Source organism: Culex pipiens, chromosome 1, assembly GCF_016801865.2.
Source record: "Culex pipiens pallens isolate TS chromosome 1, TS_CPP_V2, whole genome shotgun sequence".
NCBI lineage: Eukaryota > Metazoa > Arthropoda > Insecta > Diptera > Culicidae > Culex > Culex pipiens.
In genome coordinates this window covers 135209566-135232082 of record NC_068937.1, presented here as the reverse complement: position 1 = coordinate 135232082, position 22517 = coordinate 135209566, and the positions used below count along the sequence as shown (strand labels likewise).

The 22517-nt window shown below is 42.5% G+C and overlaps 1 protein-coding gene across 7 annotated transcripts in view; it reads left to right on the top strand.

Annotated features, from left to right (window-relative positions):
* Window positions 1–5351: 5351 nt before the first annotated feature.
* LOC120418340 (filamin-A) overlaps window positions 5352–22517 on the top strand; it is a 78585-nt gene continuing 61419 nt past the window's right edge. For 2 of the 7 annotated variants that reach the window (XM_039580689.2, XM_039580688.2), the window contains exons 1-2: window positions 15850–16278; window positions 19119–19485. In XM_039580689.2, the coding sequence (XP_039436623.1) occupies window positions 19200–19485 (286 nt within the window). In that variant the 5' untranslated portion in view covers window positions 15850–16278; window positions 19119–19199. Of the gene's footprint in view, window positions 5703–15830; window positions 16279–18339; window positions 18435–19118; window positions 19486–22517 lie in introns of those variants that run through there. The other 5 variants (XM_039580685.2, XM_039580682.2, XM_039580684.2 and 2 more) reach the window with 5 other exon arrangements.

Below are 22517 nucleotides of genomic sequence, written 5' to 3'. Positions count from 1 at the left end.
CCAATTTTACATTGAAAATGCGTTTACATGATTTAATAATAGGTTTTATCAAAGATTACGTCAAATGTAATATTCCAATTTTTTTAGTGTGTGGGCCTACGCATAATCGAGACTCTACCAAAAGAAAAAATAATAACAATAACAATTAACAAAGTGAACCATCTATTGGTCAAATTTTGACTCAAGGTAAAAAACACAATTTAAACTTTGGTTAAATCACATGAAGTCATTAAAAATTTAGTTCGTGTATTTATTTATTTAGGTAATAAATGAAAGGTTGGGCTGTAAATTTTTCTTCATTTTATTTTTTGTCTTATGAGAAGTCAATTCTGTTGTTGTTCTTGTTGTTGTAACTCATCGTCATAAAAGGAACACAAAGAGACAATTTTTATGTCGCATTGAAATTGTAGGCGTCAGGAAAGTGGCTTCCTTGATTGATTTGTATCGATGTGCAAAACATATCTTGGGTATCTTGGCATGAACAGAATTCTTAATAGAAAGGACAGGAACAAGAAATCGATAAATTTTTACTTCCCTTTGTTTTAAGCCATATTTTTAGAATGGTTACATCATACGAATCCCATAAAACATCCATGACAAAAGCAAAAGTTGTGAAAAAATAATTAAAATTTTCGTTCCCTTACTCATCAAGCTATAATTGCAATCAACGCATCGCGTACATAAATACGTGAGCTTCCTCGAGATATTGCCATTTTTGTGCGGGAATGCATAAGCAAGCAGTTTCAGTTATGGACCACGCTCAACTCATCACCAAGCTTTCAAGTACCCTTTCGATGTGACCTCAACTGGACTAGCGAGGAACTCGTTGGACTTGAAATAAAGTTTCAATATAACAAAATATTGTAATTAATTATTTTTAAGGAACACGCACAAAATGTTGAAAAAAGATTGTGTTACAAATAATTCAAAATTAATTTATTTTAAGAAATCGAAAATAATACCCCCAACAAGATTCTGTCAAAAACTGTCCCGACATCTGAATCATACGCGAAGGGACGGGACAGGCCGAGGCTCTCACTTGACAAGCGGCTCCGCGCCATATTTAGCGATTTAAGCCCCGCGTGTGTGTGTGTTCACTTGAATTCAATAAAACCCAACGGCGACACGAGCCTGGCCTACTGCGACCAGTTCCAGTCAGTCCGATTTCGCACCATTTAAGGAAGTTCGACCCCAAGAGACGTCGTCGCCGGATGGATTGTCGACGATTATGTATTCGAAAGCCGCCCTCCCCCCGGCTCTGTACAGTGCCAAGTGGCTTTTTATTCGATTCGAATCTTGTTGTTTTGTTGTTGTTGCGCTTAAAGGTACTCTCGTGCGCTGCACATAACCTCCAAAAAATGCCGCGAAACCCATTTTGGGAACACCATCCGCGACTGGACTGGAGCCTTCCGAACACCCCGATTTGGTCGTCAGGGCAAAAACGGATGTTGACATTGAGCTATTTTGGGGCGTACTTTTATTAATTGAATTAATGAATTGACGAAGTTGTAAAATTTAAAACAAATTTAAAGGTCTTTCCTCCGACTCAATTATAAGCAAGCCATGCTGGCGTTCTAACAACTCTCTGGCCATCTGACAGCATGTTGCGTAGCAACGCACCGATACAATACAACTTTCGCCCACAGCATGCTGCATCAGTGCACTCACTTTCATTGACGGGAAAAGTGCGCCGTGGTGTGCGTGTGGAAAATCTCACAGCAGGCAAACACCCTCCGACAGGCGCAGTCGTAAGCGCGAGAGCATTTTCCTAACCCTTGGCTCATCAACCATTGTTACATTTTTCTCGATAAATTATGTTCATTACAAGGACACTTCATATAGACGCCCTTGCTCCCATCACGTATTTTAGCAGTCAAAATTATAATTTTAAAATCAATAAATTTTAAAGAGTGGTTAAGGGGTTGTTAAGGGATACCCCGATCGCCAAGGCTGCCTACTGGCGATCGCACGGCAGACCCTACACCAAACCGTCCATCGCCTGCTGTGTGCGCGCTCAGTTTCGATTCTCAGCTCGATCGGTGAGTACACGGTGAACAAGAACTCGTCCGCTGCAAAGGAACAGAGAAGTGGCAGAGCAAAAAAAAAAAAGAGGCAAAAAGAAAAGCCAACCGTGCGTGCGTGAAAATACCAATACACTCAAAGACGGGGCACTGCGCGCGCGGTAGTGATCGTGAAAACGAAAGGAAAAGGTGAAAATTTGGCCTGTTTGACGGAGGAAAATACGGGGAAAAGCAGCCAAATACGACGATTTGCGGGCAATTTGATTGATTAACGCGAAAATAATCGCGAAAAGGCGATAAAGTGCGATTGTACGAGGTGGGGAAGTGATCTTGAGCTGTCATCGTGAAGTGACGTGACGGCCAAATTGGGCGGGTGTTTGTATGTGTGCGTGTCACTCTCGGTTGGAAAAACAGCACCTCAGTGTCTGTTTCTGCTAATGAGCATCGATTTGTAGTCCAATTTTCAATCGAATCGAATGAGGTGCGAAGTGAGGTTATGACACGGGAAAATCTAGTGACCTTCGGACATCTGTCGTGAAAAAATCGTGAAAAAGGCTTGATTGGGCTACTTGATTGCGTGGAAAGTACGCAAACTAAAGCATCAAATATGAAAATCTAAATTATCACAAGAAGAAGAAATAAGGAAAATCTCCAGTCACCAAGGAGCCAAAAAAGAGATGAGACGAGAGAAAATCAAGTGTTTGTGACACAGAGATGAAGAGAGAGAGAGCAAGAGGATAAGGAAAAGCAAGCCGTGAAAATTTATGTTTGGCAGCGGTGCGTCGTGAACATGGGGGAAAACTCAGTCGGCGTGGAAAATGAGCGCAAAAGTGAACATCATAGGAGTCGTGTTTTCTTGGCTTGTGGCGCGCACCTTTTCGCGCTGGCTGGCTGGTTTAACATTGACACATATTTTTGGCGCAGCACGCTGCGATATCGACTTATTTTTGGGACAGAACGGGATTTTCGCAGATCTTTATGATGATACCAGAATGCTTCCCAAGTTTATTATTATTATAATAAAAAATATTCCACGAAATTCAGAGGAACAGTTTTGTTTTGATAGTTAAAATGTCTATTGAATATTTTAAATACATTATTTCTCGAGAAAACTTTTTAACTTCATGCAATGACTGAACGTAGAATTCCCCATGCAATTTTTATCGTTTATGATTGTGTTTCACTGGTTCACAATAATTAAAGTAAGCGAGAATTGAAATGTTTTTTATCATGCTTTCTGAGAAAGATAAGCACTGAATGTTTATCGCAAAATATGCCTAAGTTTCTGTAAAATATTATTATTTTGCATTTCCGCTGTGTTCCGCTGTATCAACTTTTCTTGTCCTTCGAGAGAGACGAAAAGGCCTACTTTTCCTTACCAAACAAAAATGTTTTACTGCTTTATTTCGTAAAATCGCAATAACTCGTGATGGTTATAAGGAAAAAAAAGAAAATAACCCTGCAAAGTTAGAAAAAAACACGAAATTTTAAAGTGAAAAATTATGTTCAAAATGAAAAAAAAAACCTTCCAGATTAATGTAGATTCGAAAAGTACATGAAATTTCCCTTAAAATGATATGTTTAAAAAAAAAATCAGTTGAGTAACAAAAAATGGCATAGTTTTACTTTTATAGTGTTTTGAGTACGCGATCGAATCAGGCGTCCAATTTGAGGCGTCCTTTTACACCAAATGTCCATCTCATCACCTTTTCTGGCTGCAAATGATTGAAAAACATGTAATTTCCGCATGTTCAAAAAATTAAGGGGTCGTACTGCCCCTCCGTCACGAGATATAAAAAAAACGGAACTCGGATTCATGATCAGGGACAAAAGTTACCCCTTAGGACAAAGTTTCACTCAATTCGAAGAGGGGTTGGGACAACTGCTGTGTGAGTTGCCGGAGAATGACCCATGGAGAGTTTTTTTACAGTGTAATAAAAAAAATGTATTAAAAAAATTCCACCACTTTAACATTTTGCACAAAATGGCGAAACTTGTCAGTAGAATGTGCTTTGAAAGCTTTTTATAAGGAATGTTTAGCATGAAATACAAAATGGAATCAGGTGTTCCTTTTATCGCTCTGATAAAAATTTAAAAATAGAGTTTATGACCCTATTCAACTAGTAACAAAAGTCCGAAAATGAGGAAGCTCCCACTTGGCAGCAAGTTTAGTGGTTACATGTAAAAATAACTCCCAACTTGTCAACCGTTTTATAACCCAACGACAAGGCATAGTGCAAAATGTAAACAATCCGTTCTGTTTATATCGCCTGCTTTGTTTTCCTCTCCGTGCAAAACGACGGAACGAGCAGACACGGCCAAGTTTGTTCTTTTTGGCAATCTCACATGCCACTAATTTCAAGCCACTTGCTGCAAAAGAACATATTTTGCGCTCATCCCGACGAAAAAAGAAAAGTATAAAAAAAAATCCCCGTCCTAAAAATAGCCCAAACACCAAATTTGACCCCTCCGCTACCGAGCGTCCGAAAAAATGACGTTGTTTTCCAACATTCAAAAATAAATCACCTTTCTGTCTTCGACAAACGGCACTCTCTCTTTCTCTCCGTCTCTCTCGTTCTGGCATCCAGGCGCAAACACACACACACACTTTATAAGATGGTTTGTTTACATTCGCGCGAACGCGATAAGTGCGAGAATCGAAATCGAGCTTGACTCGCGAGGCGTGACGCGGCGCGTGACTGTCATTTTCGGACCGGAAAATTGGCGCTCGGAAAGAAAACAACAACAGTGGGGAAGCTAAAGGGCCAATCGCGGATACAGTAAACAGATGTTCTGTGACTACACACAAACAAACACAGGCGGGATTCTTACCTGCGGGATGCCCACTTGGATTGCATCACACGGACGAGAAAGTTCGCGCTAACCGTTTTGGGAAGAGGGGCAATTTTGGATTAAATTGTTGTTTGACAGCTGCGTCAATCTTGTGCAAAGGAAAATGAATATTTTTCAAGAAAAGTGTAATGTTGAAGTTTTGCACGATAAATTGCGAAAGGAAGAAAGAAGATAAATAACTACACCAGTTTTGATTAAGAGTGTAATGAATCGCTAGTGAATCAGCGCTGAAGATTAACTGAGGATATTTATAATTTGGAAAAGGTGGTCTTGCTATTTATTTTGAGTGTTTCCTGTAGAGTTCAGAACAAAAAGTGACTAATCTTCGAATTTTACCCTTTTGCGAAGATTCAAGCCCCAGTGACTAATGCGTTTAATTGGTTTGAAGATTTTCACCTTTCCCAGTGTGTTTCGTCCGTTTTTAATCGTTTTAGCTAAAAATATTCCTTATAATTGAACTGGCCACACCAAAAATAACAGTGAGCGTGTTTTACAACCGTTTTCCCCTCTCTACACACCGCACACGCACACATACAAAAATAGACAGAAACACTTGCAGTCAGAAAGCAAACAATAATATACAAATCGTAAAAAATAAAAATTCTGTGACGTGTTTTGTTTAAGTGTAGTGTCCTTCAACCCGTCCCGTGAACAGGCATAAATCTTCCCAAACCGCCGAAAATCTAAAAAAAAACAACAGCACAACATTCACCACAACATTGAACAGTCATCCCTCAAAAAACGACAACAGCAACAACAACATTCAACAGTTAACAAGGATACACAAAAGCAACTCGAAACAGCACCACAATGGACGTCCAAATACAGGTACTTGTCAAACCCCCTTAATATCAATACAAAAACATTCGTCCTCTTCCATTTGTCAACTTATTATAGCGTCCGCCATTATGGCCGCCGTTTGACAGCTTCGTCGCGCCATAATGGCTTACGTGCAAATAATTTGCGCAAAATGACAAATCGCGAATCAAAAGAGACTCTCGCAAGAATCGGAAGAAAGCGGATTTTATTATGCCGGCCGGCCGGCATCTGTGATTCACGACGAAACATCTAGGTTGTGTTCCGTGACGAGGCGTGCGTGAATCATGTGTGCGTGAGTGTGTTTGGTTCGGGTGGCTGAATCAACACTTGAAGCACAGACAAACAGACATTTATATTGAAAATCAACATGCAAAACAAGACATTCAATATCAATTAGTTTTCGTCTAAACCAAAATAACTCAGAAATTAGTAAATGGAGCATCTGTCATATTTGAGTGGTGGTGAATTAAAATGGACCAAAGATAAAGTGTAAACAAACAGTGCATCTGCACTTGTTTACTCTTTGTTTTAGCCCCTTTTCATTGTTTTGCTTGAATTTTGGATTCAGAAACAGAAAACGCGACTTTTGAAAATCGGTTGTCTCTTTCTATCGCAAGTTTTTAATATAAACTGACAAATACACGCTTATATAAATTAGCCAAAATATGACTAAACTCGGAAGATTGTTGGACCAAGTTTCGACCCAAATTTGGACATGCTTTTATGCGTGTTTGTCTGTGCTTGCGGGATTCAAGTTGTGCAGCTCGTAAAGAATGAAATTGCGTGAGGCCTACTTCGATTGGTTTCAAATTTCGATTCGCAGCAGACTACTTTGTTTCACTAGAGATTATGAAGAGGGAAAACCGCGTAGTAGTACTTTCGATTGTTTTCTCGCTCTTCGACGAAAATGGTCGATCGCGCGCTCATTCAGCCAACGTGGCGACAACGGAATTAGATTTGATCGAAAATAGATTTGACGTGATCGTCGCGGCGTGATCAATTGAAACGTGAATATTGAGAAGTTAGAGGAAAAGCTAGCGATCTTTGTATCTCTTTTTGCGTGTCTTTTTTTGTGGTAGGTTATGGTTTTGTGTGGTTTGTCTGTTCAATCAAAGTCTATCATTCGTTTGCGTTATTTGACAGCTGTGTTTTGGTTCAATGACCTTTGAATAAATTAAATAGTTAAACCGTCCATTTTACATTTTAGATAAAATAACAAATCAAATGATACATAGTCAAGAAAGCCGCTAAACTTATGTTTGTATAACAATAAATCAACATAACTTTGAATCATTCAACCAAAATTTATTTTAAGAGAGAGGAGAAAGTGCATTATGAGTTTTAAAATCAAGCAGCTGATGACCAAAAATCATTGAGCGTGTTTTAGATTCTGCACCCTCATCCAAAGTACAAATGAAACTTACAAAAATATAAAATAAATGTATACAAAAATGAATGTGTTAAAGACGTAGTGCAAACAAACAGGGCATCTTGCTGTTTACACTTTTTCTTAAGCCCATTCACATTATTTTGCTTGAAATTTCACGACGTTTTAAAATTGGTTGTCGCTTTCTATCACAATCATGTTTATACTGACAGGTACACGTTTTCAAGAAACAGCACAAAATATGACTAAACTCAAAAGATTTTTTTGACAAAATTTTGCCCCTAATAGAGCTATCTAAGCTCGATCTCACGCACACTAGCTTACCATTTGTTTTTGCTGGCGGGTACTAATCTAATCTAATCTAACACAAACGCAGCCAGTCCGATGAAAGCATGCTGGAAAGTCTTGTGATTAGATTACACCCCAAGCACTTTTCTTGTCATTATTAATAATTGCAGTACATCCGAGAACACCCGAAAATGTATTGCAAAAATTAAAGCGGCCAGCCCTACTACGTTGTGTTTACCGCAGAGAGGATTCTGAGAACGGATCACATTTCACAGAATCTACAGGGGAGGAAGGATGCGTGGACATACCGTACCAAACGCTCCAGTTTACAGTTTCATATGTGTTTTGTATAATGTGTTAAGTGTAAAATATAGTGTGGTTATATAATCAATTAAATATAATAATGCAATATAATGATCATTTAATAAAATCCCTTCACCTATATATAATAACCACGCACCCAAGCACACAAACAGCGACGCAAAAGAAATGAAAATGAGCATGCAAAAACAAGACAGCGCGTCCCCGTGGTCAGCGCACTAATGATGCCATTATTTAATTATAATAACCACGCACCCAAGCACACAAATAGCGACACAAAAGAAATGAAAATGAGCATGCAAAAACAAGACAGCGCGTCCCCGTGGTCAGCGCACTAATGATGCCATTATTTAATTATAATAACCACGCACCCAAGCACACAAATAGCGACACAAAAGAAATGAAAATGAGCATGCAAAAACAAGACAGCGCGTCCCCGTGGTCAGCGCACTAATGATGCCATTATTTAATTATAATAACCACGCACCCAAGCACACAAACAGCGACGCAAAAGAAATGAAAATGAGCATGCAAAAACAAGACAGCGCGTCCCCGTGGTCAGCGCACTAATGATGCCATTATTTAATTATAATAACCACGCACCCAAGCACACAAACAGCGACGCAAAAGAAATGAAAATGAGCATGCAAAAACAAGACAGCGCGTCCCCGTGGTCAGCGCAATAATGATGCCATTACTTAATTATAATAACCATGCACCCAAGCACACAACCAGCGACGCAAAAGAAATGAAAATGAGCATGCAAAAACAAGACAGCGCGTCCCCGTGGTCAGCGCACTAATGATGCCATTATTTAATTATAATAACCACGCACCCAAGCACACAAACAGCGACGCAAAAGAAATGAAAATGAGCATGCAAAAACAAGACAGCGCGTCCCCGTGGTCAGCGCACTAATGATGCCATTATTTAATTATAATAACCACGCACCCAAGCACACAACCAGCGACGCAAAAGAAATGAAAATGAGCATGCAAAAACAAGACAGCGCGTCCCCGTGGTCAGCGCAATAATGATGCCATTACTTAATTATAATAACCATGCACCCAAGCACACAAACAGCGACGCAAAAGAAATGAAAATGAGCATGCAAAAACAAGACAGCGCGTCCCCGTGGTCAGCGCAATAATGATGCCATTACTTAATTATAATAACCATGCACCCAAGCACACAAACAGCGACGCAAAAGAAATGAAAATGAGCATGCAAAAACAAGACAGCGCGTCCCCGTGGTCAGCGCACTAATGATGCCATTATTTAATTATAATAACCACGCACCCAAGCACACAAACAGCGACGCAAAAGAAATGAAAATGAGCATGCAAAAACAAGACAGCGCGTCCCCGTGGTCAGCGCACTAATGATGCCATTATTTAATTATAATAACCACGCACCCAAGCACACAACCAGCGACGCAAAAGAAATGAAAATGAGCATGCAAAAACAAGACAGCGCGTCCCCGTGGTCAGCGCACTAATGATGCCATTATTTAATTATAATAACCACGCACCCAAGCACACAACCAGCGACGCAAAAGAAATGAAAATGAGCATGCAAAAACAAGACAGCGCGTCCCCGTGGTCAGCGCACTAATGATGCCATTATTTAATTATAATAACCACGCACCCAAGCACACAAACAGCGACGCAAAAGAAATGAAAATGAGCATGCAAAAACAAGACAGCGCGTCCCGTGGTCAGCGCACTAATGATGCCATTATTTAATTATAATAACCACGCACCCAAGCACACAACCAGCGACGCAAAAGAAATGAAAATGAGCATGCAAAAACAAGACAGCGCGTCCCCGTGGTCAGCGCACTAATGATGCCATTATTTAATTATAATAACCACGCACCCAAGCACACAACCAGCGACGCAAAAGAAATGAAAATGAGCATGCAAAAACAAGACAGCGCGTCCCCGTGGTCAGCGCACTAATGATGCCATTATTTAATTATAATAACCACGCACCCAAGCACACAAACAGCGACGCAAAAGAAATGAAAATGAGCATGCAAAAACAAGACAGCGCGTCCCCGTGGTCAGCGCACTAATGATGCCATTATTTAATTATAATAACCACGCACCCAAGCACACAAACAGCGACGCAAAAGAAATGAAAATGAGCATGCAAAAACAAGACAGCGCGTCCCCGTGGTCAGCGCACTAATGATGCCATTATTTAATTATAATAACCACGCACCCAAGCACACAAACAGCGACGCAAAAGAAATGAAAATGAGCATGCAAAAACAAGACAGCGCGTCCCCGTGGTCAGCGCACTAATGATGCCATTATTTAATTATAATAACCACGCACCCAAGCACACAAACAGCGACGCAAAAGAAATGAAAATGAGCATGCAAAAACAAGACAGCGCGTCCCCGTGGTCAGCGCACTAATGATGCCATTATTTAATTATAATAACCACGCACCCAAGCACACAAACAGCGACGCAAAAGAAATGAAAATGAGCATGCAAAAACAAGACAGCGCGTCCCCGTGGTCAGCGCACTAATGATGCCATTATTTAATTATAATAACCACGCACCCAAGCACACAAACAGCGACGCAAAAGAAATGAAAATGAGCATGCAAAAACAAGACAGCGCGTCCCCGTGGTCAGCGCACTAATGATGCCATTATTTAATTATAATAACCACGCACCCAAGCACACAAACAGCGACGCAAAAGAAATGAAAATGAGCATGCAAAAACAAGACAGCGCGTCCCCGTGGTCAGCGCACTAATGATGCCATTATTTAATTATAATAACCACGCACCCAAGCACACAAACAGCGACGCAAAAGAAATGAAAATGAGCATGCAAAAACAAGACAGCGCGTCCCCGTGGTCAGCGCACTAATGATGCCATTATTTAATTATAATAACCACGCACCCAAGCACACAACCAGCGACGCAAAAGAAATGAAAATGAGCATGCAAAAACAAGACAGCGCGTCCCCGTGGTCAGCGCACTAATGATGCCATTATTTAATTATAATAACCACGCACCCAAGCACACAAACAGCGACGCAAAAGAAATGAAAATGAGCATGCAAAAACAAGACAGCGCGTCCCCGTGGTCAGCGCACTAATGATGCCATTATTTAATTATAATAACCACGCACCCAAGCACACAAACAGCGACGCAAAAGAAATGAAAATGAGCATGCAAAAACAAGACAGCGCGTCCCCGTGGTCAGCGCACTAATGATGCCATTATTTAATTATAATAACCACGCACCCAAGCACACAACCAGCGACGCAAAAGAAATGAAAATGAGCATGCAAAAACAAGACAGCGCGTCCCCGTGGTCAGCGCACTAATGATGCCATTATTTAATTATAATAACCACGCACCCAAGCACACAAACAGCGACGCAAAAGAAATGAAAATGAGCATGCAAAAACAAGACAGCGCGTCCCCGTGGTCAGCGCACTAATGATGCCATTATTTAATTATAATAACCACGCACCCAAGCACACAACCAGCGACGCAAAAGAAATGAAAATGAGCATGCAAAAACAAGACAGCGCGTCCCCGTGGTCAGCGCACTAATGATGCCATTATTTAATTATAATAACCACGCACCCAAGCACACAACCAGCGACGCAAAAGAAATGAAAATGAGCATGCAAAAACAAGACAGCGCGTCCCCGTGGTCAGCGCAATAATGATGCCATTATTTAATTATAATAACCACGCACCCAAGCACACAAACAGCGACGCAAAAGAAATGAAAATGAGCATGCAAAAACAAGACAGCGCGTCCCCGTGGTCAGCGCACTAATGATGCCATTATTTAATTATAATAACCACGCACCCAAGCACCCAGTGACACAAAGAAATGAAAATGAGCATGCAAAAACAAGACAGCGCGTCCCCGTGGTCAGCGCACTAATGATGCCATTATTTAATTATAATAACCACGCACCCAAGCACACAAACAGCGACGCAAAAGAAATGAAAATGAGCATGCAAAAACAAGACAGCGCGTCCCCGTGGTCAGCGCAATAATGATGCCATTACTTAATTATAATAACCATGCACCCAAGCACACAACCAGCGACGCAAAAGAAATGAAAATGAGCATGCAAAAACAAGACAGCGCGTCCCCGTGGTCAGCGCACTAATGATGCCATTATTTAATTATAATAACCACGCACCCAAGCACACAACCAGCGACGCAAAAGAAATGAAAATGAGCATGCAAAAACAAGACAGCGCGTCCCCGTGGTCAGCGCACTAATGATGCCATTATTTAATTATAATAACCACGCACCCAAGCACACAACCAGCGACGCAAAAGAAATGAAAATGAGCATGCAAAAACAAGACAGCGCGTCCCCGTGGTCAGCGCACTAATGATGCCATTATTTAATTATAATAACCACGCACCCAAGCACACAAACAGCGACGCAAAAGAAATGAAAATGAGCATGCAAAAACAAGACAGCGCGTCCCCGTGGTCAGCGCACTAATGATGCCATTATTTAATTATAATAACCACGCACCCAAGCACACAAACAGCGACGCAAAAGAAATGAAAATGAGCATGCAAAAACAAGACAGCGCGTCCCCGTGGTCAGCGCACTAATGATGCCATTATTTAATTATAATAACCACGCACCCAAGCACACAACCAGCGACGCAAAAGAAATGAAAATGAGCATGCAAAAACAAGACAGCGCGTCCCCGTGGTCAGCGCACTAATGATGCCATTATTTAATTATAATAACCACGCACCCAAGCACACAAACAGCGACGCAAAAGAAATGAAAATGAGCATGCAAAAACAAGACAGCGCGTCCCCGTGGTCAGCGCACTAATGATGCCATTATTTAATTATAATAACCACGCACCCAAGCACACAAACAGCGACGCAAAAGAAATGAAAATGAGCATGCAAAAACAAGACAGCGCGTCCCCGTGGTCAGCGCACTAATGATGCCATTATTTAATTATAATAACCACGCACCCAAGCACACAACCAGCGACGCAAAAGAAATGAAAATGAGCATGCAAAAACAAGACAGCGCGTCCCCGTGGTCAGCGCACTAATGATGCCATTATTTAATTATAATAACCACGCACCCAAGCACACAAACAGCGACGCAAAAGAAATGAAAATGAGCATGCAAAAACAAGACAGCGCGTCCCCGTGGTCAGCGCACTAATGATGCCATTATTTAATTATAATAACCACGCACCCAAGCACACAACCAGCGACGCAAAAGAAATGAAAATGAGCATGCAAAAACAAGACAGCGCGTCCCCGTGGTCAGCGCAATAATGATGCCATTACTTAATTATAATAACCATGCACCCAAGCACACAAACAGCGACGCAAAAGAAATGAAAATGAGCATGCAAAAACAAGACAGCGCGTCCCCGTGGTCAGCGCAATAATGATGCCATTACTTAATTATAATAACCATGCACCCAAGCACACAAACAGCGACGCAAAAGAAATGAAAATGAGCATGCAAAAACAAGACAGCGCGTCCCCGTGGTCAGCGCACTAATGATGCCATTATTTAATTATAATAACCACGCACCCAAGCACACAAACAGCGACGCAAAAGAAATGAAAATGAGCATGCAAAAACAAGACAGCGCGTCCCCGTGGTCAGCGCAATAATGATGCCATTACTTAATTATAATAACCATGCACCCAAGCACACAACCAGCGACGCAAAAGAAATGAAAATGAGCATGCAAAAACAAGACAGCGCGTCCCCGTGGTCAGCGCAATAATGATGCCATTACTTAATTATAATAACCATGCACCCAAGCACACAAACAGCGACGCAAAAGAAATGAAAATGAGCATGCAAAAACAAGACAGCGCGTCCCCGTGGTCAGCGCAATAATGATGCCATTACTTAATTATAATAACCATGCACCCAAGCACACAAACAGCGACGCAAAAGAAATGAAAATGAGCATGCAAAAACAAGACAGCGCGTCCCCGTGGTCAGCGCACTAATGATGCCATTATTTAATTATAATAACCACGCACCCAAGCACACAACCAGCGACGCAAAAGAAATGAAAATGAGCATGCAAAAACAAGACAGCGCGTCCCCGTGGTCAGCGCACTAATGATGCCATTATTTAATTATAATAACCACGCACCCAAGCACACAACCAGCGACGCAAAAGAAATGAAAATGAGCATGCAAAAACAAGACAGCGCGTCCCCGTGGTCAGCGCACTAATGATGCCATTATTTAATTATAATAACCACGCACCCAAGCACACAAACAGCGACGCAAAAGAAATGAAAATGAGCATGCAAAAACAAGACAGCGCGTCCCCGTGGTCAGCGCACTAATGATGCCATTATTTAATTATAATAACCACGCACCCAAGCACACAACCAGCGACGCAAAAGAAATGAAAATGAGCATGCAAAAACAAGACAGCGCGTCCCCGTGGTCAGCGCAATAATGATGCCATTACTTAATTATAATAACCATGCACCCAAGCACACAAACAGCGACGCAAAAGAAATGAAAATGAGCATGCAAAAACAAGACAGCGCGTCCCCGTGGTCAGCGCAATAATGATGCCATTACTTAATTATAATAACCATGCACCCAAGCACACAAACAGCGACGCAAAAGAAATGAAAATGAGCATGCAAAAACAAGACAGCGCGTCCCCGTGGTCAGCGCACTAATGATGCCATTATTTAATTATAATAACCACGCACCCAAGCACACAACCAGCGACGCAAAAGAAATGAAAATGAGCATGCAAAAACAAGACAGCGCGTCCCCGTGGTCAGCGCAATAATGATGCCATTACTTAATTATAATAACCACGCACCCAAGCACACAAATAGCGACACAAAAGAAATGAAAATGAGCATGCAAAAACAAGACAGCGCGTCCCCGTGGTCAGCGCACTAATGATGCCATTATTTAATTATAATAACCACGCACCCAAGCACACAAATAGCGACACAAAAGAAATGAAAATGAGCATGCAAAAACAAGACAGCGCGTCCCCGTGGTCAGCGCACTAATGATGCCATTATTTAATTATAATAACCACGCACCCAAGCACAAAAACAGCGACGCAAAAGAAATGAAAATGAGCATGCAAAAACAAGACAGCGCGTCCCCGTGGTCAGCGCACTAATGATGCCATTATTTAATTATAATAACCACGCACCCAAGCACACAAACAGCGACGCAAAAGAAATGAAAATGAGCATGCAAAAACAAGACAGCGCGTCCCCGTGGTCAGCGCACTAATCCCATTTGTTTTTGCTGGCGGGTACAAATTTTAACCTAAAAACCCTTCGTGTACGTACACGCAATACATGCGCACGTAGATAACTCTATAGAGCACCGGATTCGAGTGTTGAAATGACAGTTCTTCCAAAATGCATTGTAGAAAAAAGCAAAATATAACAAAACAAAAATACAAAAATAAAATAAAATTGGCTAATCTTGGATAAGCGTGCACAATCCCTCTACACGTTTGTATGAAATTCTCAAATTGATACAAATAAACCAGGTGTTTGATGTAAAGACCTGCTCACTACCCATAACTTTAATCCATTACTCAAATTGCATACTTTCCGGAGTTTTCTGCATTCTCTCTCCTCTCCCGTTTTCAAGTTAAGTTGTTCGCTCTCAATTTAAACAAAACAAACAAACCAAAACCAAAACACGCCATGGCAACACCAACACCAGTACACTTTATCTCATTCTCTCAGTAATAAATTATGGCCCCGAGAGTTGAGTGAACAATTATGATTAAAATTGCCGGTAATCTAATAATTGCTCCAAATAGTGATTACCGATTAGGCTTGATTCAGAAATTATTGCTATTGAAGCTTGAATGACCCATAAACGTTTCAAATTCTTGATGACTCAAAAACGCACTCACACACACTCACTGGTATTGGTGACGCGATCAACCTGTTGATCATCACGTTGCGTAGATCACTGCTGAGAAATCAGAGAAGGAGAGAAAATCAACAAGTGTCTGAGCCGGCATTTTGGACGATCGCCGGTTGTCGGTGTGGTCTGACGAGGACACAAACAGAGAGTGTTTAAAACTTTGCTGAGAGACCAAGAGAATAAGAGAAGAGAGATAGCCATGTACGGACGATCGAGTGTAAATTCCGTCGGCGGCGGTGGCGGCAACGAAGAGGGTGGTGATCGCCCTGGACAACGCAGGGGGGACATTGGCAGCAGAGCCCAGAGCCTTCTCAGCACCACCAGCAAAAGCAGTATTGGTGGCGATTCTTCGTCAGTTGAAACCGGACCGCGTTCAAGTCGAGACGCTCAGCGGAGCAGTTTAAGCAGCGCAAACAACAGTTATTGTCAAAGTACGTCGTCGTCGCTGTCATCGGTGGACGGTAGTCGGGCCAGTAACGGTAGCCGTCGAAGTAGTCGCAGCTGCCAGCAGAGTCCTTTGGCCTGCTACGATCCGAGCGTGGTCAAGACCCGCGCCAGTGTGCTCAGCCAACTGAGTTCGATCTTTGGCGAGCAGAAGGTCGTGCTGCCCGGTGCCAACTACGGTAGTCGAAGAAGTGTTCAGGTATGGGACCTCTGCGGAGAAACCCCCCAAAATAAGAAAAAAAAAACCCAGAAGAATCTTCCGGCGCGCACTAATCGAATTATCAAGTGTGAGAAATTCCCCCGCTACGCTGGCTTTTAACAAGTGGGGCTTGCTTGGATGCTTTCGTCAGCAATTTCAGCACAGTTTCGGAGGTTTTGTTTTTTGGAGAAGAGAGAAGACCAGTGAAGTATCGCATGTGAAAGGCGTGTGAATGGGTAGTCGTATATGTTCGAGGTGTGAGGGTGTGTGTGCGGTGAGGGAAGTTTGGTTGTGTTGATTTAGGGGGGGCTGTGCCCCTAGAGTGGTTTCTAATTGGTGCAATTTTTTCTGTTAGGCTTTTGGGTGCGAACGGGAACATTGTTGTGAGGAGGTCATTTACTGGTGGAAACTTCACGTGGCGTGGGAGTTGGGGATTATGCCGATGAGTCAGTGGAGGTTATGTGGGTTAGGGGGGGGGAGAGGTTTTTGGTTGTAGGGATGTGGCGTATTTTTGGGGGTTTAGTTTGCGAACGGGCGACGTATGGTAAGATTGGGTAGTTTTTTGGGGGTGAGGAGTTTTATGTGGGGTGGGGTCTGGGGTTGGGGGGTCTTTATATTTGGAGGGGGTGAAAGGGTGGGGATAATGGTACTAGTTTTGTTTTTTGGGTGGATTAGCAGGGTTGAGGGACGCATCTGTTGGGCAGATTAGTTTTTGTTTTAGGTTGGGTTTTTGGGTATATAGCATTTCCGGGTTTTGGGGTCCATAATATTAAAACAGAATCGCAAAAAGTGGGCTTTTGTACTTATTGTACATATTAGGCCTAGGTAGTTTTGGTGATTTTGTGAGGGTTGGGGGGTTTTGTGGGGGGAGTTAGGGGGGTGGGAGTGGGAATGTGCAGGGTGGACTTGTTTGGGTTGAGGGGTATTTTTGCGAGTCTATTGGTAAAGTGGGGGTTGGCTTTTGGATTTTTCGTTAGGGAGTCATAGTTGGGGTTGGTTGGGGTATTTGCATCGGGGTATTGGGGAGGCTTGTGTTTTTGGGATTTGGGATAGGGGTGGGGGAAGGAGGGGATAATGTAGGGTATATTTATGGAAGGTATACTTGTGGGCGCAACCATATATTAGTTAGGTTTTCTAATAATTATAGTTCTTTTATTTGGTGGGAATAGGTGTGAGTTGATATTAGTCAGGGTGTGTTACACGTGCAGTTGAAATCTATCAAGGGGTCATCGTACGTGAACTTAGAAATGATGTTTTACTAGATAAATATCAAATAATTAAAAAAAATCGTCCTGCTTTTCGAGAAACTTTGCAATCAGAAATTTGCGCTTAAGCTCTATATTTTTTAAAGCTCTCACTAAAAATGTGCAAGGTTTCAATTTCACACTTTTCTGACATAATTTTTTTCCAAATAGTTTGGTGTAGATATCAGATTTGAATGTTCCCAATTAATTTAACAATTTTTGATGTTCTAATTGAAATTCTACGTCCATTTACTCAATTAAGAGTAGGTAAGATTTTGAATAAAATTTGAGTGATTATCAATTTGCGTGTAAGCAAAAGTCAGTTTCATGGTTATGTACACTCTTAAAAATATCTAAATTAACGTCTTAAGAAATAATTTCAAATTAGCAATCGTGTTATTTGCCATCAAGACTTTGAAACGATCAAAAGCTTCGCCAAATGACCCATTAATTCGGAAGAAAAAAACTGATTCAATCACAAAGAAGCCAGTCTGACAGTGCAAACCAATTTCGCCGTGACACCTTTCAAACAAAAAACCAAATCAAAAGTAGAAAAAGAAGCAAATTAAATTGATGGATAACAATCCAAGCAATCGGAATTAGTCCGCAGTGATTGTGCTTGTGTGTGAGTGTGTTTGTCGTGCCTACTAAGATATCAACCGAGCGTGGAACTGCTGATAAGGTTTCCACAGCAGAAGTGCATTCTGGGTTTTATTTGCGTTTCTATGACACATCGGTTCTTTGGAGAATCGCCTACTCAGTGCACGTTGCTTGCATTCTATGTAGAAGTGTGTTTGACGTAGTTTTCTGTTTGCAGTTTTGTTTACATTGCTATTTTTAAACGTGTGCAGAGTGAATAACCCTAAGATAAGTTAAGTTTGTGTTGAAATAAAGAATTTAATTTTATAAAAGGTGAGTAAATCTTAACAAAATATCAAAGCGCCTTAAGAATTCTCAAAAACTCGTCGGCATTCGCAAATTTTATCAATCTTGACGTGTCACTTGTTTACACAGCTTTTCTACCGCCGCAGTAAAGCCGAGCTTATCAAGCATCGACAATAACAAAACATTCGACTGTCTGAACGCAGTAGCCGGCTTGTTGCCCAAAACCGTCAGCCTACTATCGTTCATCGACCGGCCCAAAAATGCAACACCGCGCTCCAAACATAGCCTGCATGTTGTAACCCGCAGCAACCTTTCGAAGTTTTCACTTATCTCTCGGCTTGCTGCGGCCCTTTCAAAATTTACCGCGGTGCGCACTTTTTCTCGCGAATCTTGTTTTCGCAAATTTCTCCGGCCTATCTCGGGCCGAGAAAGAGAACGCGTGGCGCAACCTTAAAACCGGACGTCAACGCTTGAATCTTATCGCGGTCCGGTCTCGCAGAGACTGTCGCTGAGATAAAACTGAATTCCGCGCGAATTTTATGGTTAGGTTATATTTAGTCGAAATAGGGAATTCAAAATCTCGGTGTACGGAGGCGGTATGACAGTTTGAAGGCAGTGTTGCCATTTGTAGAAATGTAAAAAAAGATCAATTGTGTTTTAGTTTCGGCAATTTTTTTAATGGTTTGTATTCTTCTCCCTCCCCTCTTCCAGGGAACTCCCCAGTACTACCAGGAGCTCACGGCCCAGCAGCAGCCCCGCGAGTACGACGATCCGGACGACGAGGAGGCCGAGATGGAGGCGGAACGCGAGCTGGCCGAGGATGCCCAGTGGAAGCGGATACAGCAGAACACCTTCACGCGGTGGGCCAACGAGCACCTGAAGATCATCGACCGGAACATTGCCAGCCTGGAGACGGACCTCGCCGACGGGCTGAAACTGATCGCCCTGATCGAGGTGCTGTCCCAGAAGCGCATGAGCAAACACAACAAGCGGCCGACGTTCCGCAGCCAGAAGCTGGAGAACGTCTCGGTGGCGCTCAAGTTCCTCGAGATCGAGGGCATCAAGATCGTCAACATTGGTGAGTTTTACTGCACTCAAATGTCCTTAATTAATATATTTTTTCCAAAGCTTTAAAAATAGTACATGCTGCAGCAATCTTACTCAACATTTTTGAAAATGTGATCTTTTAATCATCATAATGGTCAACATTGTTTGACAGTGTAAACAATAAAGTGACAGTTAGGTCTAAACCAAGCTGTCAAATTTCAAAACGCTAAACAAAAGTTACTACTTTGAATTGTTTTGATCTAAAAAAAGGAGTTTTGCTGAAAAAATAACCTTCAACGGTACATTAGCAAATTAAATATTTGACAAATTAGCAAAACATTGCTAAAATCATCAACTCAAGACAACTTTCCACAAGCGTGACAACGTGTCGAACGGGTTAGCAAGCTTCGCCGGAAACGGAGTGCATCGATTCATATCTCACCGCACACTTCGATGACGGCAAGACCAGTTTGCGACCATAACGAAAATATCCATACTCCTCGGGTATAAATCGTTACCTTGAATGGCACGTTTCGCTGATTGAGTTATTTCGATGACCACTCGAACGGTTCTTCGAGATTTGCAGAAGCATTAGCTCTGAAGGGGCGACTTGAGCCGGTTTTACGGCGTGGGGCTGCCGAGAACCGTTTTAAGACATTATGGCAAGCTGTCAAAGTAGTGCCATAATGGCGGCTGCGCCTGCCTGTGGGTACAAACCGGTGGAAATCGAGATTTGCTATCGATTACACGGCGATTTATGGACCACCTGCCGAGCGATTTGTTTGTACAAGTGTACAACAGCTTGTACCTGACGCGGGGGGAAACCGTTCGAGAGGGCGCGTACTAATTAAGAGGAGAGTTACACAACTCCAAGAATTTCCACAAGTAGCGCTCCACGCTTGTTGATAACCATTTTGAGAGAGCAGCGGCGGTTCCGATTTTGGGGGAGTCCGATCGGAGCATCTGGTCCAAGTTATGAGTATCGATTTCGTCTGAACTTGGAAGGGTTCACGTACTCTCGAGCTCAAGTGGGCCGTCTTAAAAGGCAATTTGCTTGCGATAGGCAAACACACTTTTCAAGAGAGTGCACGGTTGGCCGTTCAAAAACCGGCCGTAATTGAATAAGTGTGTTAATTGGTCCTAATGAGCCGTTAATTCTGCTCGATTAGGCGAGGTAAACATGTTCTTAACGTTGATAACTTTAAAGCAAGCTTGAAATGTCACTTTTTCCATAATGGCGTCTGCTATAAAAAGAAACAAAATTCATCACTGACTCATCAGCGCGCTGCCAAAGGCTCAAATTGAAACAATAATAAATCATTGTTAGTCACGTCGAAGACTGAACGATCAGAAAACGAAAACAACAACCTGAACCGTGCATCCAAATATAGTGTTATGACAGCGGCAAATCAGGAGTCTTGCTGATTAAGACGGATGAATAACGTGAGATCGTTCCCGGCGATCAAGATGTCAAGGCAATCGTCGAAATCGGTGTAAATTTATCTTACTCAGTGAAATTTTAAAATCATTTACAATATGAAAACAAATTTGCAAGTTGCCATAAGCGTGTACTTTTGACAGCTCGATTACGACTGAAAATTATTGGGTAAATATAATTTTCAAGTTTTCTTGCAAAGGATTCCCACTCTAATTTGGGAATACTTATTTTTGGGTGATTAAATTTGTCACCGGATATTGAATGAGTTATCAGATGACTCCTTGCTAATCATGATCACTACACTTCCTTGAATCGAAATACAAAGTCCAATCATGCTCCCGCTGATTCACCCTTCCACGAATCGCTCAATGATTCGCTTCCCAGCTGTGTGATGATCCAAGGTAACCGGATTGAAGCCGGAATGACACATTAGCGCATCCATCGCGCAGCAGGCTGCGCGATTTTATTAGTCCGTCACCACAAAAGGATGACGCGACGCGTCAAAGCCAATCGCAGTAGCCACACCTAGTGATGCAGATTTGTCGCCATGACAACCACTGCAGCGAGGGAATGAACTTGGTTAACCTCACCTTTCTAGGGCAAAGTGTGCACATTTTTGCGGCCCGTGGAATGTCGCTGTCTGGCCCCGGGGGCCGCACCTTTGGGGCAACTCACGAACCATGCATTAGATTAAAGCTTTTGAGTAGGTGAGCTGCGGATTTGTTTACCGTGAGCCATCGCCATTATGGCAAGTTTGACAGTTTTTTATGGTAACCATTCTGTTCGACACTGACTTTGACACAATCTGTGCGGTCAAGGTTTCTCGATATTACCCGAAACCTGTCGCCATATTTGGGCAACGTCGAGACGCCGCCAATATCACGCCAAATTGGTGGAAAAATATGGCAACCCTGCCATTAGTTGGCGCTCACTTCATTAGTACGCGACCATCGCAGTAGGCGCGCACGTGACTTCTACGATGATGTTCGGAGCAGAGCCTACTGTGCGGTTCCCGCGGATTGCATCACCGCGACGGCTACAAAGTTGAAAGCGAAAGTCGAGTTGATTCGAAAAAAAGAATTCGATTGTTCCGCTCGACGCCTTTTTTGACAGTTCGCTGCACCGCGCCCAGCCTGCTGAGTTCGAGCAAACCGGCTCTGCCAGACACTCCAGGAATTCGGAATGCGGAGCATTCTCTGGCTCTTAATGAACTGCGGAGTCGCTCAGAATGCAGCACTTCCCGCTGGGCTCGAAGGTTCTTCGATATAGGAAAGGAAGATGAGAAAAGAGAGAGAGAGATTGGAGATTTATTAGGCACGGTCTGGTGGGCTAAGTAGGTGTTTTATATACTCATTATCGACCCAAGAGGATCTTCGTTTGTGGTGGTGTCGGATGACATCAGAGCCTACTTAGACCGTGGCTCCTCCGCGGCAGTCACAGCCTATTAATAACCATTGTGGTGTCGTCGCGCAGCTCAATTGCCATGGCGACGACGGCAACGTGCAGAATAAATAATAACAAAACGTCAAATGCAGCCCGCTGGACCGATCACGTACGGCCATTTCCATGTCCGCGCGCAGCCTTCATAAAACCGGACTTGAATTACGTCATCGTTCGCTGGAACC